The sequence below is a fragment of the Thunnus maccoyii genome, chromosome 4 (genome assembly GCF_910596095.1).
Source record: "Thunnus maccoyii chromosome 4, fThuMac1.1, whole genome shotgun sequence".
NCBI lineage: Eukaryota > Metazoa > Chordata > Actinopteri > Scombriformes > Scombridae > Thunnus > Thunnus maccoyii.
The window spans coordinates 33,762,115-33,778,438 of record NC_056536.1 but is presented as its reverse complement, the minus strand read 5'-3'; the positions used below and the strand labels follow the sequence as shown (position 1 = coordinate 33,778,438).

At 40.0% G+C, this 16,324-nt stretch overlaps 1 protein-coding gene across 1 annotated transcript; it reads left to right on the top strand.

Moving 5' to 3' along the window:
- The first annotated feature begins 5,890 nt into the window (after positions 1 to 5,890).
- Positions 5,891 to 16,324, top strand: gpr37l1b (G protein-coupled receptor 37 like 1b). The gene is made up of 4 exons (XM_042409645.1): positions 5,891 to 6,778; positions 12,325 to 12,633; positions 14,011 to 14,379; positions 15,327 to 16,324. The coding sequence occupies exons 1-4, from the start codon at positions 6,083 to 6,085 to the stop codon at positions 15,498 to 15,500; spliced, it is 1,548 nt and encodes a 515-aa protein (XP_042265579.1). The 5' UTR covers positions 5,891 to 6,082; the 3' UTR covers positions 15,501 to 16,324.

Below are 16,324 nucleotides of genomic sequence, written 5' to 3'. Positions count from 1 at the left end.
TGCAATCAGCAAATGTTGATCAACGGTTGCAGCTCGAAAACACTGTTTGAGTCTCTGAAATGTAACGATCCACCGCTACCAACATCACGGCGTTATTACAGCGTTACCAGGAGATCTGGAGCAGGAGAAACGGATCAAGCAATGCAAGACCCTTGTTTTACTGCTGTAATAAGAATACGAATAAGAAATATGTTATAGTTTTTTTTTGTTGCATCGACTGAATGTTTGAGCTTCTCTGTGCAGAGTTTGTTTTCATTCATCTGCTGTTGGAGGAAAGTTTCTCTTAGTTCACCTTAAATCTCAATTTAACACGTGAACCTACAAGCAGGATTTGTGATATCACAACTACTTTGGAGCCAATCATGGGCCAGTATTCAACTTACGTAAGTGTGATGTGGAAACTTGAAGGCTCCAGTGCACAAACACTGAGACTTTACAGTGAAGGAGGAGAAATCTGGTGTCCAGCAGGAAAACTTTATAAATCAACAATACATATTAAGAGATTCTGATTCAGATTGAATGAAGGAGAAGGAGTAGATGTCATTTTAATGATTTTAAAGTGGTAATTAAACTTGTTTTGTGGAAAAGCCATATCAGACACATATTATTGCTCCAGGAAGGGTATTTTTTATATGTCTTAATGCATGTCTGGAGGGGATCTTTAACTTTGCACTTGCCAGCTCTGTTGTAGAGATTCGGGGCGAGCTGAGCCTTCAGCTCTCCAATCAAACATGATGAATCATCTTAAAGGCTTGTCTGAGTCAGACTGAAAGTGAGCACTGAAAGGTGCCGCTCGGAACTGCAATTATGGCTAACTGCACCGGGATCAAATGTGAAAAAAAAAACATCTTAAGGTGAGTAACTGGAAGAATCTTTATTTCGTCAACATGTTTCAGCACATCAAGACATAGAAAATGCAGCCTACAGACTCAGTTATCCAATGAGAGTTTATTAATGGCCTGCCTCCTCTGACATTTATGACATTTTACGTCAGAATCATCTGACATATAATGTGAAAAAATAATGAAAGATGCTGATCACTACTCATGAAGTGAAGGTGAACATATTCAGATGACCAACAGTCAGAAAGACAAAGATGTTGAGTTTACTATCATGGAAAACTGGAAAACTAGCAAAATTCACACATGAGAAGCTGCTACCAGAGAATTTTTGGCATTTTGCTTAAAGGACAGGTTTACAAATTTTCAAATGTGTGTTTAAACCAGCAGTCAGGTGTCCATATGAACAGTGAAAGAGGTTTTCCTCGCTGTAATCATTCCTCCTGTTCATACTGGATATTAAAAGATCCCCTTCAAATGTGCTTTCAATGTAAGTGATGGAAGCCAAAATCCACAGAGTGTCCAAACATTTAAAGGTTGATGTGAATCTTATATGAGTCCTCAGCAGTCTGAGTTAGTCATATCAAGTGGATATCTGACACATTTACAGTCTTTTTAGCATCAAATTCCCTCTTTGTGTTTCCTCGGACAGTGTTTCCCTGTTGAGCTGCAGGTGGAAGTATAGTAACAAAAAGAGGAACTTTGGCACTAAAAAGACTGTAATGTTGAAAGATACAGACGGGTGACAAATTAAAGGAAAAACTGGTCCAGGTCTGACTGCTTGACCCCTACAGTGAGGGGGTCTGGTGGCTCTGTTATGCTGTTGGGGGTCCACTTTTCCCCTCAGAGGGAAGGGTCACTGCTAATCAATACAAAGTTGTTGTGAGTGATCACCTTTATCCTATGATGAAGCATTTCTATCCTGATGGGAGTGGTCTCTTCCAGGATGACAATGCTCCAATTCACAGGACACGAGGGGTCATTGAATGGCTTGATGAGTATGAAAATGATGTGAATCATATGCTATGACCTTCACAGTCACCAGATCTCAACCCAACTGAACACCTGTGAGAGATTTTGGACTGATGTGTTAGACAGCGCTCCCATAAAACACCAAATGAGGGAAGAATGATGTTCATCCCTCCAGAAGAGTTCAGAGACTGTAGGATCAATGCCAAGGCTGTGGAACACCATTTGTGGCTGCCCTGGTGCATCATGGGAGGACGTGAAACCTATTGACATACACACACACACACACACACACACACCACCCATTTGGCAAACACTGTACAGAGGCCGCACACATGAAACGGTTGACCTCTCTGTGACACACCACCCTCTCAACAAATACATAAACTGTACATATTAACATCAACAGACAGATTATATTCACACACACACGCACACAATATATTCATTCATGCACTCACACAGGACATCACACGTTCATTATGATATGTTAACCTCCTTCTGGGAAGCTGTGTGTGTGTGTGTGTGTGTGTGTGTGTGTGTCGGTGGTTTGCACAGAGACCTGATAACGTGACCTTTGTAACTCCTGAAGCTGAAGTTCTGATTGGCTGCAAGTTGGTTTTAGGTCTAAATAAAAATCTCCATTCTGTGTTTTAGCGAGTTCGTCCTCATAACACCAAACAGCTTCATGACTTTCATTTTTGTTTTTTCAGAAATGAAAATACAGCCTGCAGATATCGTGATGTACAGATGTGTACACATTAGCTCACTTTATTTGGAACATTTTTAAGAAATTGTCATCACATGTCTCGATAACCATTGATGTCTAATTCTTTCTTTTCTTTTATATGTCTATTTCTTTTTTTATCTGATGATTGTCCACTGATTTGATGAACTTTTCTGCTCATTTTGTATGTCTCTTATTGTCATTTATTTTTTTTGTATTTCGCTAAATATTGTTTCATTTATTAGTTTTTTTTAATTCCTTTTTTCTCTCACATTCTTCTCACAGTTTTATTTCTATAATCGGAGTCATGCCGTCTGTATATGTGTGCAAATAAATAAAACCTTAAAAAAAACCCACTAAAATTAACCATATTTACTCCACATTTTGCTCTGTCTTTGACATGACAAAAGTCTGATTATATTTTTATTTCATTTCATTCTGTTCATCTCCTCTTGAGTTTGTAGGAGGTCTTTGTATCAGTGTTTAGCTTCTTGCTGCTCCTGCACAAATGTTCGGTTACTTAAAATTCACATATAGCTGAATATATGTGTGTTTTTATAATGTTTAAATAAAGGTCTGTATACATAACAAATCTTTATTATACTCGAGTGACTTAGTTTTGCATTTACTTAAAATTGGGAGATTTGTGAGTGACAGATCTCAGATCAGGAAAAAATCTACACATCAAAAAAAAAAAAAAAATTGAAATATATAATAAAAATAAGGCATTAGAGGCCGAAAAGATCAACGTCGACACACATCTGTAACCAGTAATCTCAGACTCGGAGGTGATTCTGCTGTTGAGTTCATCGGTCACAGAGCAACATCGACCTCTAGTGGCAGAGCGCTGAACTGCAGGCCAGAGACGCTCAATGTTAATATATATTTATTATTAAACAGGAAATGTTTTCATATTAACTTAAATTATAATTTTACACATTTCTTAATTTCCATCATTAGAAAAGCTCTTCATGATGTCCTGAGGAGTTTTCACTGTAAACAAAGACGGTTTAAAACCTTGTGGTGGAAATTTAAAGATGAATCCACAGACACCAAGAACAGAGTTCACGTTTGCAAATGTGGATCTTGCATTTTTGCAGACTGAATGAGATACTTAATGAAGTTCAGTGTCAGTGTTTGTACATACAGACGCACGTGTAACAATCATCCTGTATTTGTCACCTTAATAGGTTTCCTTAAATTAATTTATCATCTCTGTCTGGAGTTTCTCTTGGTCGTCTGAGAATTAAGAGTTAATTAGGAGTTGAAAGCTGAATCGTTATCTGTCTTTCCTCCCTAAGAACTTTCCCTCTCAGTCTAATGAGCTGTAAGGTTACAGTGACCGAGTCCCTCAGCTCACCTTTGATGTTACCTGTTGGGAACATTTTCACACAGGAAACAGAAGGACAAAGTGTGCTTTTGCATGATCTTACGACAATAAGCATATAACTTTCCATTTCAACCATCCTAATGAAAACCATGTGGAGTATTAATCATGTCTGGTATTTCTCACCACAGTTTCAGGTCACAGTGACTCTTGAGGATCTTTTTTCTTTTTTTTTGGCAGATTCATCAACACAAGTTCCTCCTCTTCAGTTTGTCTCCGTCTTCTCAGATTTTATTCTGACAGAATTTTTATTAAAAAAACACACAGAACAGTTCGGATTGCAGACGAGATTTGATGAATGAACTTTGCCAAATTTCTGCTTGACTGTGGGAAATTAAAGTGGCTATAATGTTTTGTTTTATTGTTTATTAACAGTAATAATAGTTGATCTTTCAGTGTGTAATGTGTTGATTGTGGCTCGTAGTGATGAACCTACGGAGAATTATCTGCAGCTCCTCTCAGCTTTACGGAGCTTTATAGTGAGTTTCAGCTCATTGTTTATCTGTCTGGCTGCAACTTTACTGTTCTGGTTCACTCACAGCACTCTCATAGTGTCGTTTTCAAAGAAAAAGCTCTGAAAAGCCACTGTACACTACCTGCTCAGCACCAAACAGCAAACAGACACAGTTAGCTGTAGACTAGCTGGTGAACATAGTGGAGCATTTAGCAGCTAAAGAGCCAGATATTTCCCTCAGGAGTTGGTAGAGAGCACTAGCACCTTACCCTAATCTTGACCATCACAATTAAATGTCTAACCCCAACCTTAAACTGAAGTATAGTAACAAAAAGAGGAACTTTGGCACTAAAAAGACTGTAACGTTGAAAGATATCTACTCGATTTGACTCATTTGGACGCTGAAGCTTCATATTAGCTTCAGATAAACTTTTAAACACATTTTTTGCACAGAAGGAGGACTGTGGATTTTGTCCCCCATCACTTCCATTGTAAGGTCATTATGAAGGGATCTTCTAATGGTCAGTATGAACAGGAGGAATGATTACAGCAAGAAAAACAGCTTTAATGTTCAATTGGGCTCCTGACTGTTGCTTTAAGACAAACTGGAAATATTGTGAACTCGTCCTTTAGCTCTAAAAACCAAGTCTTAACCCTCAAACAGCCATATGAAGGCCTGTCTCAAAGTGAGGAGTGTACAAGTACACACACCACAGTTTCATCAGTATTCAGATCAGATGTTTTTCTGTCAGTGTGAACTCAGCTGATTCACCGTAAATCCACCACCGGGGGGCAGCAGAATTGAGTCAGTTTTAATGTGTGTGTGAGAAAGTGAGAGCCAGAAAGAGGAAAAAAGTATGCATGCATGATTGTGTGGACAAATGTGTGTGTTTGAGTGTGTGCCAACCTTGTTTGTAGGCCTGTCAGTGTGTGCGTGCGTGTGTGTGTGTGTGTGTGTGTGTGTGTGTGTCCTGACAAAGGCTCCATCCAGCCATACTGCAGAGGGCTGCTTGTTCCCAGAGACCCTCAGAGCTCCAGGACACCCAGTCTCTCTCTGCTGCCTCCAGCCCAGACACAGCAGCCCCGACACGGACACAGACCCTAATCCTGCTCCCCCTCCTCCTCCTCCTCCTGGAGCTCCACCAGCTGTTTGGATTGCTTATGGACGGGAAAAACAGGGTCAACTTTTAAAGTCGGAATACTGGGAGTTTAAAGAAAAGAGAAGAGAAGAGAAGAGAAGAGAAGAGAAGAGAAGAGAAGAGAAGAGAAGAGAAGAGAAGAGAGGTGACCTTCAATCTGTCAGGACTACAAACTTATTAAAAATCTCCTGGATATTTCAACAGACGACAGTATTTCTTCATCGTTTTGAAAATTTCGGAAATTTTGGTAGATTTTCTTGTTAAAAGCTTCAAATTTTGAGGTAATTCTGCCCAAATTTTCCTGAAATTGTTGACTCTAAACAATATATTATTGTATTTCTATCATTTTCCAGGACCTCAGAGCAGGATCGACATTTGGATACTGATTATTTTATTCTTGAATACTGGGACTTTTCGGAAATATTGCTCGGACCCTTTTGAAGCGCTGCACCAAATTCTGCAATATTACTCTGTTGTCACAGACTTTAAAGTACAAAAACACAAAGACAATTAAACTTTGAATCTACTGCAGTGTTGGGGGGATTTTTCTTGTTTAAAATTGGCGTCATGGCTCCGTCTGTCGGCTTGTGGCTGTTTCTGTACCTGCCGCTGCTGTTTTCAGACGCTAAAAGTGTTGGGCAGCACAACAGCCTTGATAAACCTTCCTCTCATATCAAACTGGAGCCCCTTTGGACTGCCAAGCAGCCCAGAAACCGGGACACCCCCGATCAGAGCCTCCCCCTCCCTGAGATGCTGGATCTGGACCTAGACCAGCACCGCCGCCTGGCCCGCGGCGCCGACGAGGACGAGCAACAGTCCACCTTCAGCCAATCCTTTGAGAATGACACTGTGACGACACCACAAGCCACCATGTTCGACAACTCGACAACAGTAGCAGCAGGTGTTGACGGTGATGATGAGAATGATGACATCAATCACCACGGAAACACCTCCAGCAGCGACCACGACACCCCAAGACTCTTCAACCCGTTCTACCCGCTGGCAGAGGGCTCGTACTCGGCCTACGCCATCCTGTTTCTGGCCGGCCTGGTGCTGGCGGTAGGCGTGGTGGGAAACATGGCGGTCATGTGTATCGTCTGGAACAACTACTACATGAGGTCCGCCTGGAACTACCTGCTGGCCAGCATGGCATTCTGGGATTTCCTGGTCCTGGTGCTCTGCCTGCCGGTGGTGGTCCTCAATCAGCTCTCCCATAGGAGGATCCTGGGTGACATCACCTGCCGCATGGTGCCTTATATGGAGGTGGGTGGGGCTTATGGGGAAGTGGGAGGGGGAGGAGGAAGTCAGTGTGATCACTGGGAAGTGTTGTTATGCTAGTTGTCCTGTGGGGGGCGCCAAAGGAACGTACAAGTGACGGGTTCATCCGCTGAGGAGCAAGAAGGTTCAGAATAAATTTCTATTTCTGTGAACAAGTGGGAATTCTGAAGGTACTGCTGGAGGAAAGGTCAGAGGTCATGACAGGGAAAATCATCCGGAATCCATTTACACCTGATATTAACCCGCGACGTTTGTTATCGCAGGTGCAACAGAGGACGTTACAGTCAGACCACTTCTGAAGGCGATCAGGGTCTCTATTTATCAATCAATCAGTCAAATTTTATTTATATATCACTTTTCATACAAGTCAAATACAATGCAAAGCGCTTTACGAGTGACTGAGAAACACACAAGATGGTAAATATGGAGTAAAAGAAAAAAAAACTAAATTAAAACACTTGTAAAATGGAAATAAAATAAATAATAAAAGATGATAAAATAGATTTAGAAGGAAAATGATTTAATAAGATAATAATGAATAAGACAACAATAAAAGATGAGAAAATGGTAAAAAAAACAGATAAAATAATTAAAGAAAATACAAGCAATAAAAGACAAAATGAAATTATAAAATACACAAAATAAATAGATTATAATAAAATAGTAAAACATTAAATAACATATAATAATAATAATAATAATAATAATAATAATAATAAAAAATATAATCGTCTTCATAAAATTATAAGACTACATGAAAGTGAGGCTTAACAGATGGTTTTTAGGCTACATTTAAAAATATTAGTATTTTCAATATTTAAATTAAAAATGCTTCACTTTTACTCACAAACATAACAATAAAAACTTGATCAAACTAGTTTTGAGTGTAAAAGTCAGTAAAATGTCAGAGAGCTGCAGAGTGTTACAGGAAACTCTGTTTTCTGTCTGATTGGACTAAATATTGATCACGATCAATAATACGTTACTGAAGCAGCATCATAAAGTTTGAGCTGATTATTTGTATTTGAACATTTTATGTTTTCTATTTCTATTTATTTTTCTCTGGTTCAAATGATCAGCTGCAGATAATTAACATTAATTAAATGTAAGTCAGTGTGTTCTGTGGTTAAAGTGTCTCTGCAGCAAAGATTGTTTGTGAGTAAAGATGCTTCACTCTGTCACATCGCTGTACGACCTCCAGTGGACTGTGTGTGTCTGTAGTTTCTTCTCTGGTGATCAGCTGATCACCTCACGTCAGTTAAACTTTGATTCAGATCAGATCAACATGTGAATCTGATCAGCTTCACAGCTGTGAATCTGGAGCTTCAGTAGCTGGTTGTTAACTCAACGTGTCAGAAATATTTCAACAACATTTCATAAATGATGCCACTCACATCATTTTCAGCTCATCAGCATTCAGAACTGTTGAGTTTCTGCTTCTTAGACAACAAAAGCTGATTAAACATCTTTGAGTTGTAGTAATTTTAGACTTTAGTTACTGCAAATGTTGGAAGATAAACCTGATAAGATTCAATAAGAGATTCAAAGGGATTGTTAGGAATATTATATCATTTATAAAGGTGTGCTTGAAAACAGGGTTTTGTAACTGTCACCTTAGTTTTGTGAACTTGTACATTATGGTACATACTTGCAGGCTGAACATTTCGGTGTCTGCTAAAACTCCTGCAGGCCTATATTCACAACCTGTGAGACAAAAACACTTGTGCTGGTGTGTGCGCGCACACATGCAGACTTTTGACTTTTTTTTTTACTCTGGGTTCTGGTTTTGTACACTGATCTCCATGAGAAGGGGCAGGACATTAAACTTTTGACCAATCAGCTTTGTTGACCCTGAATGTACAAAATTACAAAATGGAGTTTGTACGTAGACACCGAAACGTTCAGCCTGCAAGTATGTACAGTCTATGGAAGCTTGCAGCACAGAATTTACAGTTACAAACATTAAGTTTCCTGTTAACAAAACTGAGGTTACAGACATGAAACCCTGTTTTCAAACACACCATTTTAAATAATACAATATTCCATAATAAAATGCTATGGAGCCACATCCCTGCTCATACCAAATGTTGATCAGTAGAGGAGCCTAAAACCATCAGCAACAAAATCAGCATTTTACTGAAAACTTTAATCGAGCTTTTGGGGCTTTTTTTTTTTTAGCATAGAGCAGGAGATGCAAACAAAGCAGCAACATGCTCATCAAAACATTGCTTCACCACCGGAGCTTATTTGGTGTCATTCAGTTTGAATTGTATTTGATTTGGTTATTACTTTGTGTTGATGGTGGAGAAACAAACTGCACACATCAGGCTGTTCTTCATTGAGAGTCAGTTGCCATGGTAACCTGTCACTGCATCTGCTGGAACATCCTGCTGCTGCTTTCATGGTTTGACAGGAACAAATTGTGGGTGAAAATGTTTTTGTATGATTTGTAACCTCTTCTCCGGCGGCCATATTGGAGCTGATAGTGTTTCTGTCCCAACAGAACTGAACAGACATGATTTGTCTGTTCGTCGTCTTTACGAGAATCAGACACACAGCTGTAGAGATTTTTATTGACTTTTAATGGAGCTAGGCTAGCAGTTTCCCCCTGCTTCCAGTCTTTGTGCTAAGCTAAGCTAAACTTGTCCTGGACTAAGAGGTAAAAGTGATATTTTTCTTCTTATTTTTTAGATTCATCTCCTACATTTGCTCTACTTTTATTTATTTTCAGTTAATCATCAATAATCTGCTCTTCTATGAAAAATGTTTGGCACAGAATTTATTGTGTGATTTGAGAGGCGCTGAGTTTTACTGGTGTGTTTGTGTTAAAGTATTAGTCTGGTTATATTCTACATTGTTCTTATTACAAACATCCCAACAACAATCCCATAAAAAGACCCAAACCAATAATGAACTGATCTACTAACAAGTATTGTGTGTGTATCAAAGTCTGATATATCTTATTCCTCCGTTGTTGTGCAGAAACTATTAAAAACACGTCAGTGAGACACACCGCTGCACTGGGTGACATGTTGTAGACTCAGTCCCACACACACTGTCCTGATGCCACAAATACTCACTAGAGCACCAAATAAGGATTCATACACCGCCAAAAATAGTCCCCAACAAATGTTTGTTTGTTAAAAACTACAATAAACTACGTATTTGTGAGTTGTTTTTAAAGAAGAAGAAACAAAGTAGGGATGTCAGAAAGTATTGAGAGATGGACCAACATAATCTTGGTTTTGGTCTGTTTATGGGATTTGTTAACAATAAGAAAAATATAATATAACACCAGACTTTTACTGTAAAACAGGCTTTTTCAGATATTTTCAGGTACCTCAAACAGACCATAATTTGATCAGTGTCTGGCTGTTAAAGTTGTTGTTAATTTATTGAACTTTACACATGTAGAGGTAACAGTGTTAAGAGTCATGAACATGTGATCTGCATGTTAACTGATCTCAGACTGGGCAGATTTTTAGTCAGTTTGGGAAGCACCTAATGTTTCAGTCAGTAAATGTGCACAGGGAAATGGGCTTTAAGAACATTTTCATATTTTCAACTTAAACTTTTATCAGTGAGATTTGATCGTATGAGTTCAGCAAACCCTCTTAACGGCACAAACTTGTGGTAAATTGTTTATTTCTATCTGTTGAATGCATCTATGTGGACCTGCAATGGCCCCCTTCATAAATCCTCCTTTGGACAGATGTCTGTCTCTGTTTCAATATGTGGAACTCCTCACTCACAGAACTCAAAATGGATTATGAACGGAAAGTTGAAACAGCTTTTACAGATGGCATTGTATGTGTTCTACACTATTCATCAATCCATATATAAAAATGAACATTGAAAACTTGACTAGGTAGTATTTGGTGAAATTGTACCATCAACATAATGCACTTTTGCGTTGCTTAAAAAAATAATTTGTTCCATTTATGGGCAAGTTTCATTCACAAAAATGTCACCTAATAGTAGAAAGAAGAACTTGACAGAGATTCAAGTCCTGCTGTTGGACATCAGCTGAAGAAAACAGACTCTAGCAGTGACAGTTAACAGTAGTTGTACACAATAAGTCTAGCCCACAACTAAAATGGGAGGCTTTCAAATTGACATGACGTCACAGAAAATATTCCAGTAAAGATGATGTTACACTGTCAGGTGTTATAATGGAGGATGCGGAAAGCACCCTGAGGCAGCTATTGGGAGTGTAAGAAATTTCCTCCATTACTGGATTAAAATCACTGACCAGGTCAGATAATGGTAAAATCACTCCACCTCCGCTAGAGAAATGAATCCCATCCAAATGGGGCTTAAATAATTAAAATTCAAATTAAAGCCTCATTCAGACGGGATTATAGATCAAACAAGTGTTCATCAACCTGTGTGGAAAGGCAAGCGTTCTGTATATTTCAAAGAAGACAGGCCAGGACCTCTCTGAAGTTAATATGAGGCTTCAGCAGTCTGAGTTTAAAAAAATCAAGTGAATATCTTAGTAACAATATTTTTAGCATTAAATAAAAAGGGAATTTAGTACTAAAAAGACTGTAAGGCTGTTTTGTTAAAGGACAGGTTCACAATGTTTCCAGTGTGTCCAGCAGTCAGGTGTCCATATGAACAGTGAAAGAGGTTTTCCTTGCTGTAATCATTCCTCCTGTTCATACTGGATATTAAAAGATCCCACAAATGTGCTTTCAATGGAAGTGATGGAGGCCAAAATCCACAGTGTGTCCACACAGTCATTTAAAAGTTGATGTGAAGCTTATATGAGGCTTCAGCAGTCTGAGTTAGTCATATCAAGTGGATATCTGATCTTTAAGATAACCAAATCTTTAAGTCTACATATATTTAATTTGTTGCATCATATAGGTGGTACAATAGTACAGTGTGAGCATATGATGGAACTGGTTAATAAATATAAAGGTCCTCTGAAAAGTCACGTACATCCAGTGATGAAATGTAAATTAAAATATCTCAGTACAATTTATTTTACACGCTACAACAAGCAAACGGATTAGTTGTTTGTGAGTAGGGCTGAAACTAACTTATTATTTTCATTATCAGTTAATCTGCTGATTATTTTCTTGATAAATTGAATAACTGTTTAGTCTATTGTTTAGTGTCGTCTACGACAAAAATAAGTGAAAACTGCTCATTACAACTTCCCAAACGCCAAAGTGGTGCCAATGATCAGAACATAATTCATTTGCTCTCATATATCATAAAAACAAGCAGAACATCTTAATATTTGAGATGCTGAAACCAGCAAAGGTTTGGCATTTTTGAAAAGTGACGGAAACATTTAATCATGGATGAAAATAGTTGCTGATTAATTTTCTTTCAATCGACTAATTGATTAATCGATTAATTGTTACAGCTCTTTTTGTGAACTACAAATTTGAGGAAACTGTTTGAGGGCACAAAGAGTGAATAATCGAAATAACAGAGAGCTGCATTAATCAAACTGGACAAGAACTGAAAACACTTCTGCTTACTGCTGCAGACTGAAACCCTCCCCCTCTCTGCAGGTCGTCTCTCTGGGCATCACCTCCTTCACTCTGTGCGCTTTGGGCATCGATCGTTTCCACGCCGCCACCAGCTCTTCGCAGCCGAAGGCGCGGCGGGTGGAGCGCTGCCGCTCGGTGCTGCTGAAGCTGCTGCTGGTGTGGCTCACCGCTCTGCTGCTGTCCAGCCCCGAGATCTTCCTGTGGCAGCTCAGCCAGGCCGTGTCCCCCTCCACCGGCCGGCTGGTCGACTCCTGCACCATCACCCCCTCCTCTCCGCTGTCCCTCTACCTGCCTGACTCCCTCCACTCTCTGCTGCTCAGGTATCACCAGGTGAGTCTCCAACAGAAAGCACCACATGAACCCACAAAAGGACCATATCTGAGGCCTGTTTGAGGTTCCACTGAGTTTCAGTTCTCAGTCCAGTTCTGAAAACCAGCCAGGTCTTCATCTCGTCACTCCTCGAAGCCCACATCACGCCGCTCTTATCCTCACTTCATTGGTTCACAATTACTTTTAGGGTTGAGCATTGCATTTTAATTTTGACTTACAAGGTATTAGATGGCCAGGTCCCTCTGTACTCAAAAGCATTGCTGTCACCTCCCTTAACTGTAAGGAGGTCTTGATGAAGTCAGATTGCTGAGCGGCTCATAAAATTCAAAAACTGTTGTAAATATGAACTTGTCAGGTGGAAAAACCGATGCCAGGCACATGTAACGTAACAAAAACCACAAACTACTATTGAGAGAGGTCTCTTCCATTCAAGTCAACACAAACCACATAAAAACCAAGCTAGACAGCTTTCAGAGGGGCTAAGTCAAGGATGACTGGACTTTAGATTAGAAAGCTATATTAGAGAAACACTGACGGAAACTGTAGTGTCTTTAATTTATCTTCCGACTCTCAGTGGCAGCGCAGAGCTGCTCCAGTTGATGAGCAGTGAAAAAATCCTTTGATGAAGGAAGAGACTTTTCTCGGTCAGTAAATCATGTTGGTTTTTTTTGATTACTTTAAACCTATGTTTTTCCACCTTATAAGTCACAAAGATGCCTACAGTCTGGTGAGTTTTTAACAATCTTATATCAAATTTTATGAGCTGCTCAGACTCAAATGTCTGATGTCTGGGAGATAGTGATGGGGGACGTTGACACAAAGTATGACAGTCCTGGATTACAGAGGAATTGGAGGTTGATCCCATATTATCCTTTTCTCCATTGGCTCACAATAACATTTAGTATTGATTTTTAATTTGAATTATAAGGCATTAGACAGCCAAGCTCTGCTGTATTTAAAGGAGTTGCTGTCCCCTTTGCCAACCTTTTAGAGCCTTAAGGGAGAGTCTGAACATTGCTACAGAGCCTCAGATGAAGAACTTTTTACCATTGTGGAAAAGCCTTCCTCAAAATGGAAAAGAAAGCATCTAAGAACCTTTGCATATTTTATAGACTGCATCATATTGTCACCTCTTTTTGTAAAGCACAGAAATTACTGAGGGACTGTACAAAGTGCCATAAAGTACTGAGAAATGCTGCAGAGTCCCTACATCTTACAAAGTACCAACAAGAAAGTACTACAAGATCAAACTTCCACAAATTGTAAGCTTTGACATTACAAAGTACCACAAAGTATTACTGTGTCTCCATGTAGAACAAACAGTAATCAGATTACCCCAGTACTCTTACAGACTGTTTCAACTGGTTTGTGTTTCAGGGTCGTATGTGGTGGTGTTTCGGCTGCTACTTCTGCCTCCCCATCCTCTTCACCATCCTCTGCCAACTGGCCACTCGCAACGTCAGCAGCGACCACAGCTCTACCCAAAAGCAGCGTAACCATGACGACCGCTCCAATCAGAAGCGGCAGCAGCACCAGGCGGTGGAGCGGCAGCTGAACTGCACGCTGTTGGCGTTAGCCGTGATGTACGGCATCTGTGCTCTGCCTGAACACGTCTGCAACATCACGCTGGCCTACACGCACATCACTGTCTCTGAGGACACGGCGGCCATGCTGGCTCTGTTACATCACTTCCTGTTGTTCTTCAAATCGTCGGTGACGCCGGTACTGCTGCTGTGTCTCTGTAAGGTAGGTCTGACAGTTGAGGAAAGTTTAGTGGAGTCCAGAAATATCAACTTATGTGGAGTCTGTTTTACTTTATTTGCACTACACTTGCAACATTAATGAGCCCAAACCAGTTTGAAATGACATTTTGTTCATTAATTAAAATTCAAAGAAATGTGGGATTGTGAACAATTCAATAACTGAAACCCAAAGTTATTATAATTCTAAAATATGAGAAAGAGCTACAATGTGAAATGTTGAGCTCACAGCTCTGTCAGATCATTTCTCCAGTGTTCCTCCATCTTTCCTGGTGTCTAAGGTTCAGAACAAATCTGGCAATGTGTGAAAAACTGTAGCCCTCTCATTTGTTGAATGGGGGCAGTGTGTTTATGCTGCGAGGGCTGGGATCATATAGGGCTCAGCAAAAAAAATATAGCAGCCATCCAACAAAAAGTTGAATCAGACTTAACTTTTGCAAAACGCAACCCAACATCATGCTGCATTGGCCAATCACATACATGCAACCGCACATTCTTGGTGGATTACTTTGTATATGTACGTGAATACATGAATGCCGTATTCAGCTGTTTACCTTGTGATCATCACCACAAAAGTTAAAACAGTTGCCATCGTGATAACTTTCCAGAGTTGTAAAATCCTGTTTGTGAGTATTACAAACAGCTGCACTGTGTTTTGGCATCTGATACGTCTTCCTGGATGGTATTTCATTGTCTCCTCCTGGTACCTCAAACAACAAGCCACCGCCACCAACACTGCCCTTGTACTGTTTTAATACAGGGCAGTTTTCAGTCTAAACGCTGCCAAACGCTTGAATAAAGCTCAGCAGAGACAACCAGCACTGCTGACATTCTAATGTTGAAAAACTGTCACTAAACTAACTCTGGACGTCTGAGATATTGTGAGTGATGGATGGACCAACAGGAATCCACTGATGTGTGTCTGTGTTTCAGGCTCTCGGTCAGGCCTTCATGGACTGCTGCTGCTGCTGCTGTCAGGAGTGTCAGCCAACCACGACTCAAGGCTCGCCAGGCTCCGCCCAGGTCAAACTGAAGGCAGCCAATGAGTCATCCATCTTCTTCGACAAGGCTAAAGACACGTCGGCCATCTTGTCCATCTCCAGCTAGAGCCATGTTTGCCTCTTTTATCCATCATTTCCTCCGTATGTCAGTGCCTTCCCAACATCACTTCTCTTCTCTTCTTAGTTTTTGTTTATTTCCCTTCTTCTCCCTCCAATGTGTGCTGTGAACCCATTTTCTCCTCTTTTATTCTTCATCCACGTGATCTCTCCATCCACTTACACAATGTCACTGGATGGATAATCATGTCTGTTCATCTTTCTTTCTGTCAGAGTACTGTTTGTATGATATTCTTCTATGGACACAGCGTTACCCTCCAGCTTCCTCTCTATGCAGGAGGTAATCTGTAGTGAGATTAGAAAAGTTGCTGTACTTGCACAACCAGCTGTTGTAAAAGCAGGAGCCTGTTTCAGGACTCACTGAATGGACTCTTCCCTCCAACTTCCTGCTGCCATGTTTGTGAAGAATAGGTGGAAAATCCTGGATGTCTCCTGTGGTTGGAAGCTCTAAGGTTTAAGTTTGAATGTGTGTTACGGAAAAGCAGCAGAGGCCTAAAATTATGTCAGCAGTTTGAATCCACTCGATGGAGAACATGAGGAAGCTGCAGTGATCTAAAGACAAGGAGTGTGCCACACGAATATTTTTGGGTCAAACAAACATTTCCTGGAGGCAGAGCTGCTACTGAGGCAGAAATAATTTAATTGGAGTTAAACTTCAATGGGCGAAGACAAAGAATCACAGCTGTTCAGAGGACAAGTAACTATTAAACAGTTGAGTGTACAGCAGGGTTCAACAAGTTCAATTTAAGATTTTTAAAGACCTTTTAAATAAACAATATAATTTAATATCTTTTTCATTATCATACCAATCAA

Coding starts and splice junctions, on each gene's coding strand:
- gpr37l1b (XM_042409645.1), top strand. CDS start 6,083: ATGGCTCCGTCTGTCGGCTTGTGGCTGTTTCTGTACCTGCCGCTGCTG. Junction 6,779..12,324: donor GCATGGTGCCTTATATGGAG/GTGGGTGGGGCT, acceptor CCCTCTCTGCAG/GTCGTCTCTCTGGGCATCAC. Junction 14,380..15,326: donor TGCTGCTGTGTCTCTGTAAG/GTAGGTCTGACA, acceptor TCTGTGTTTCAG/GCTCTCGGTCAGGCCTTCAT.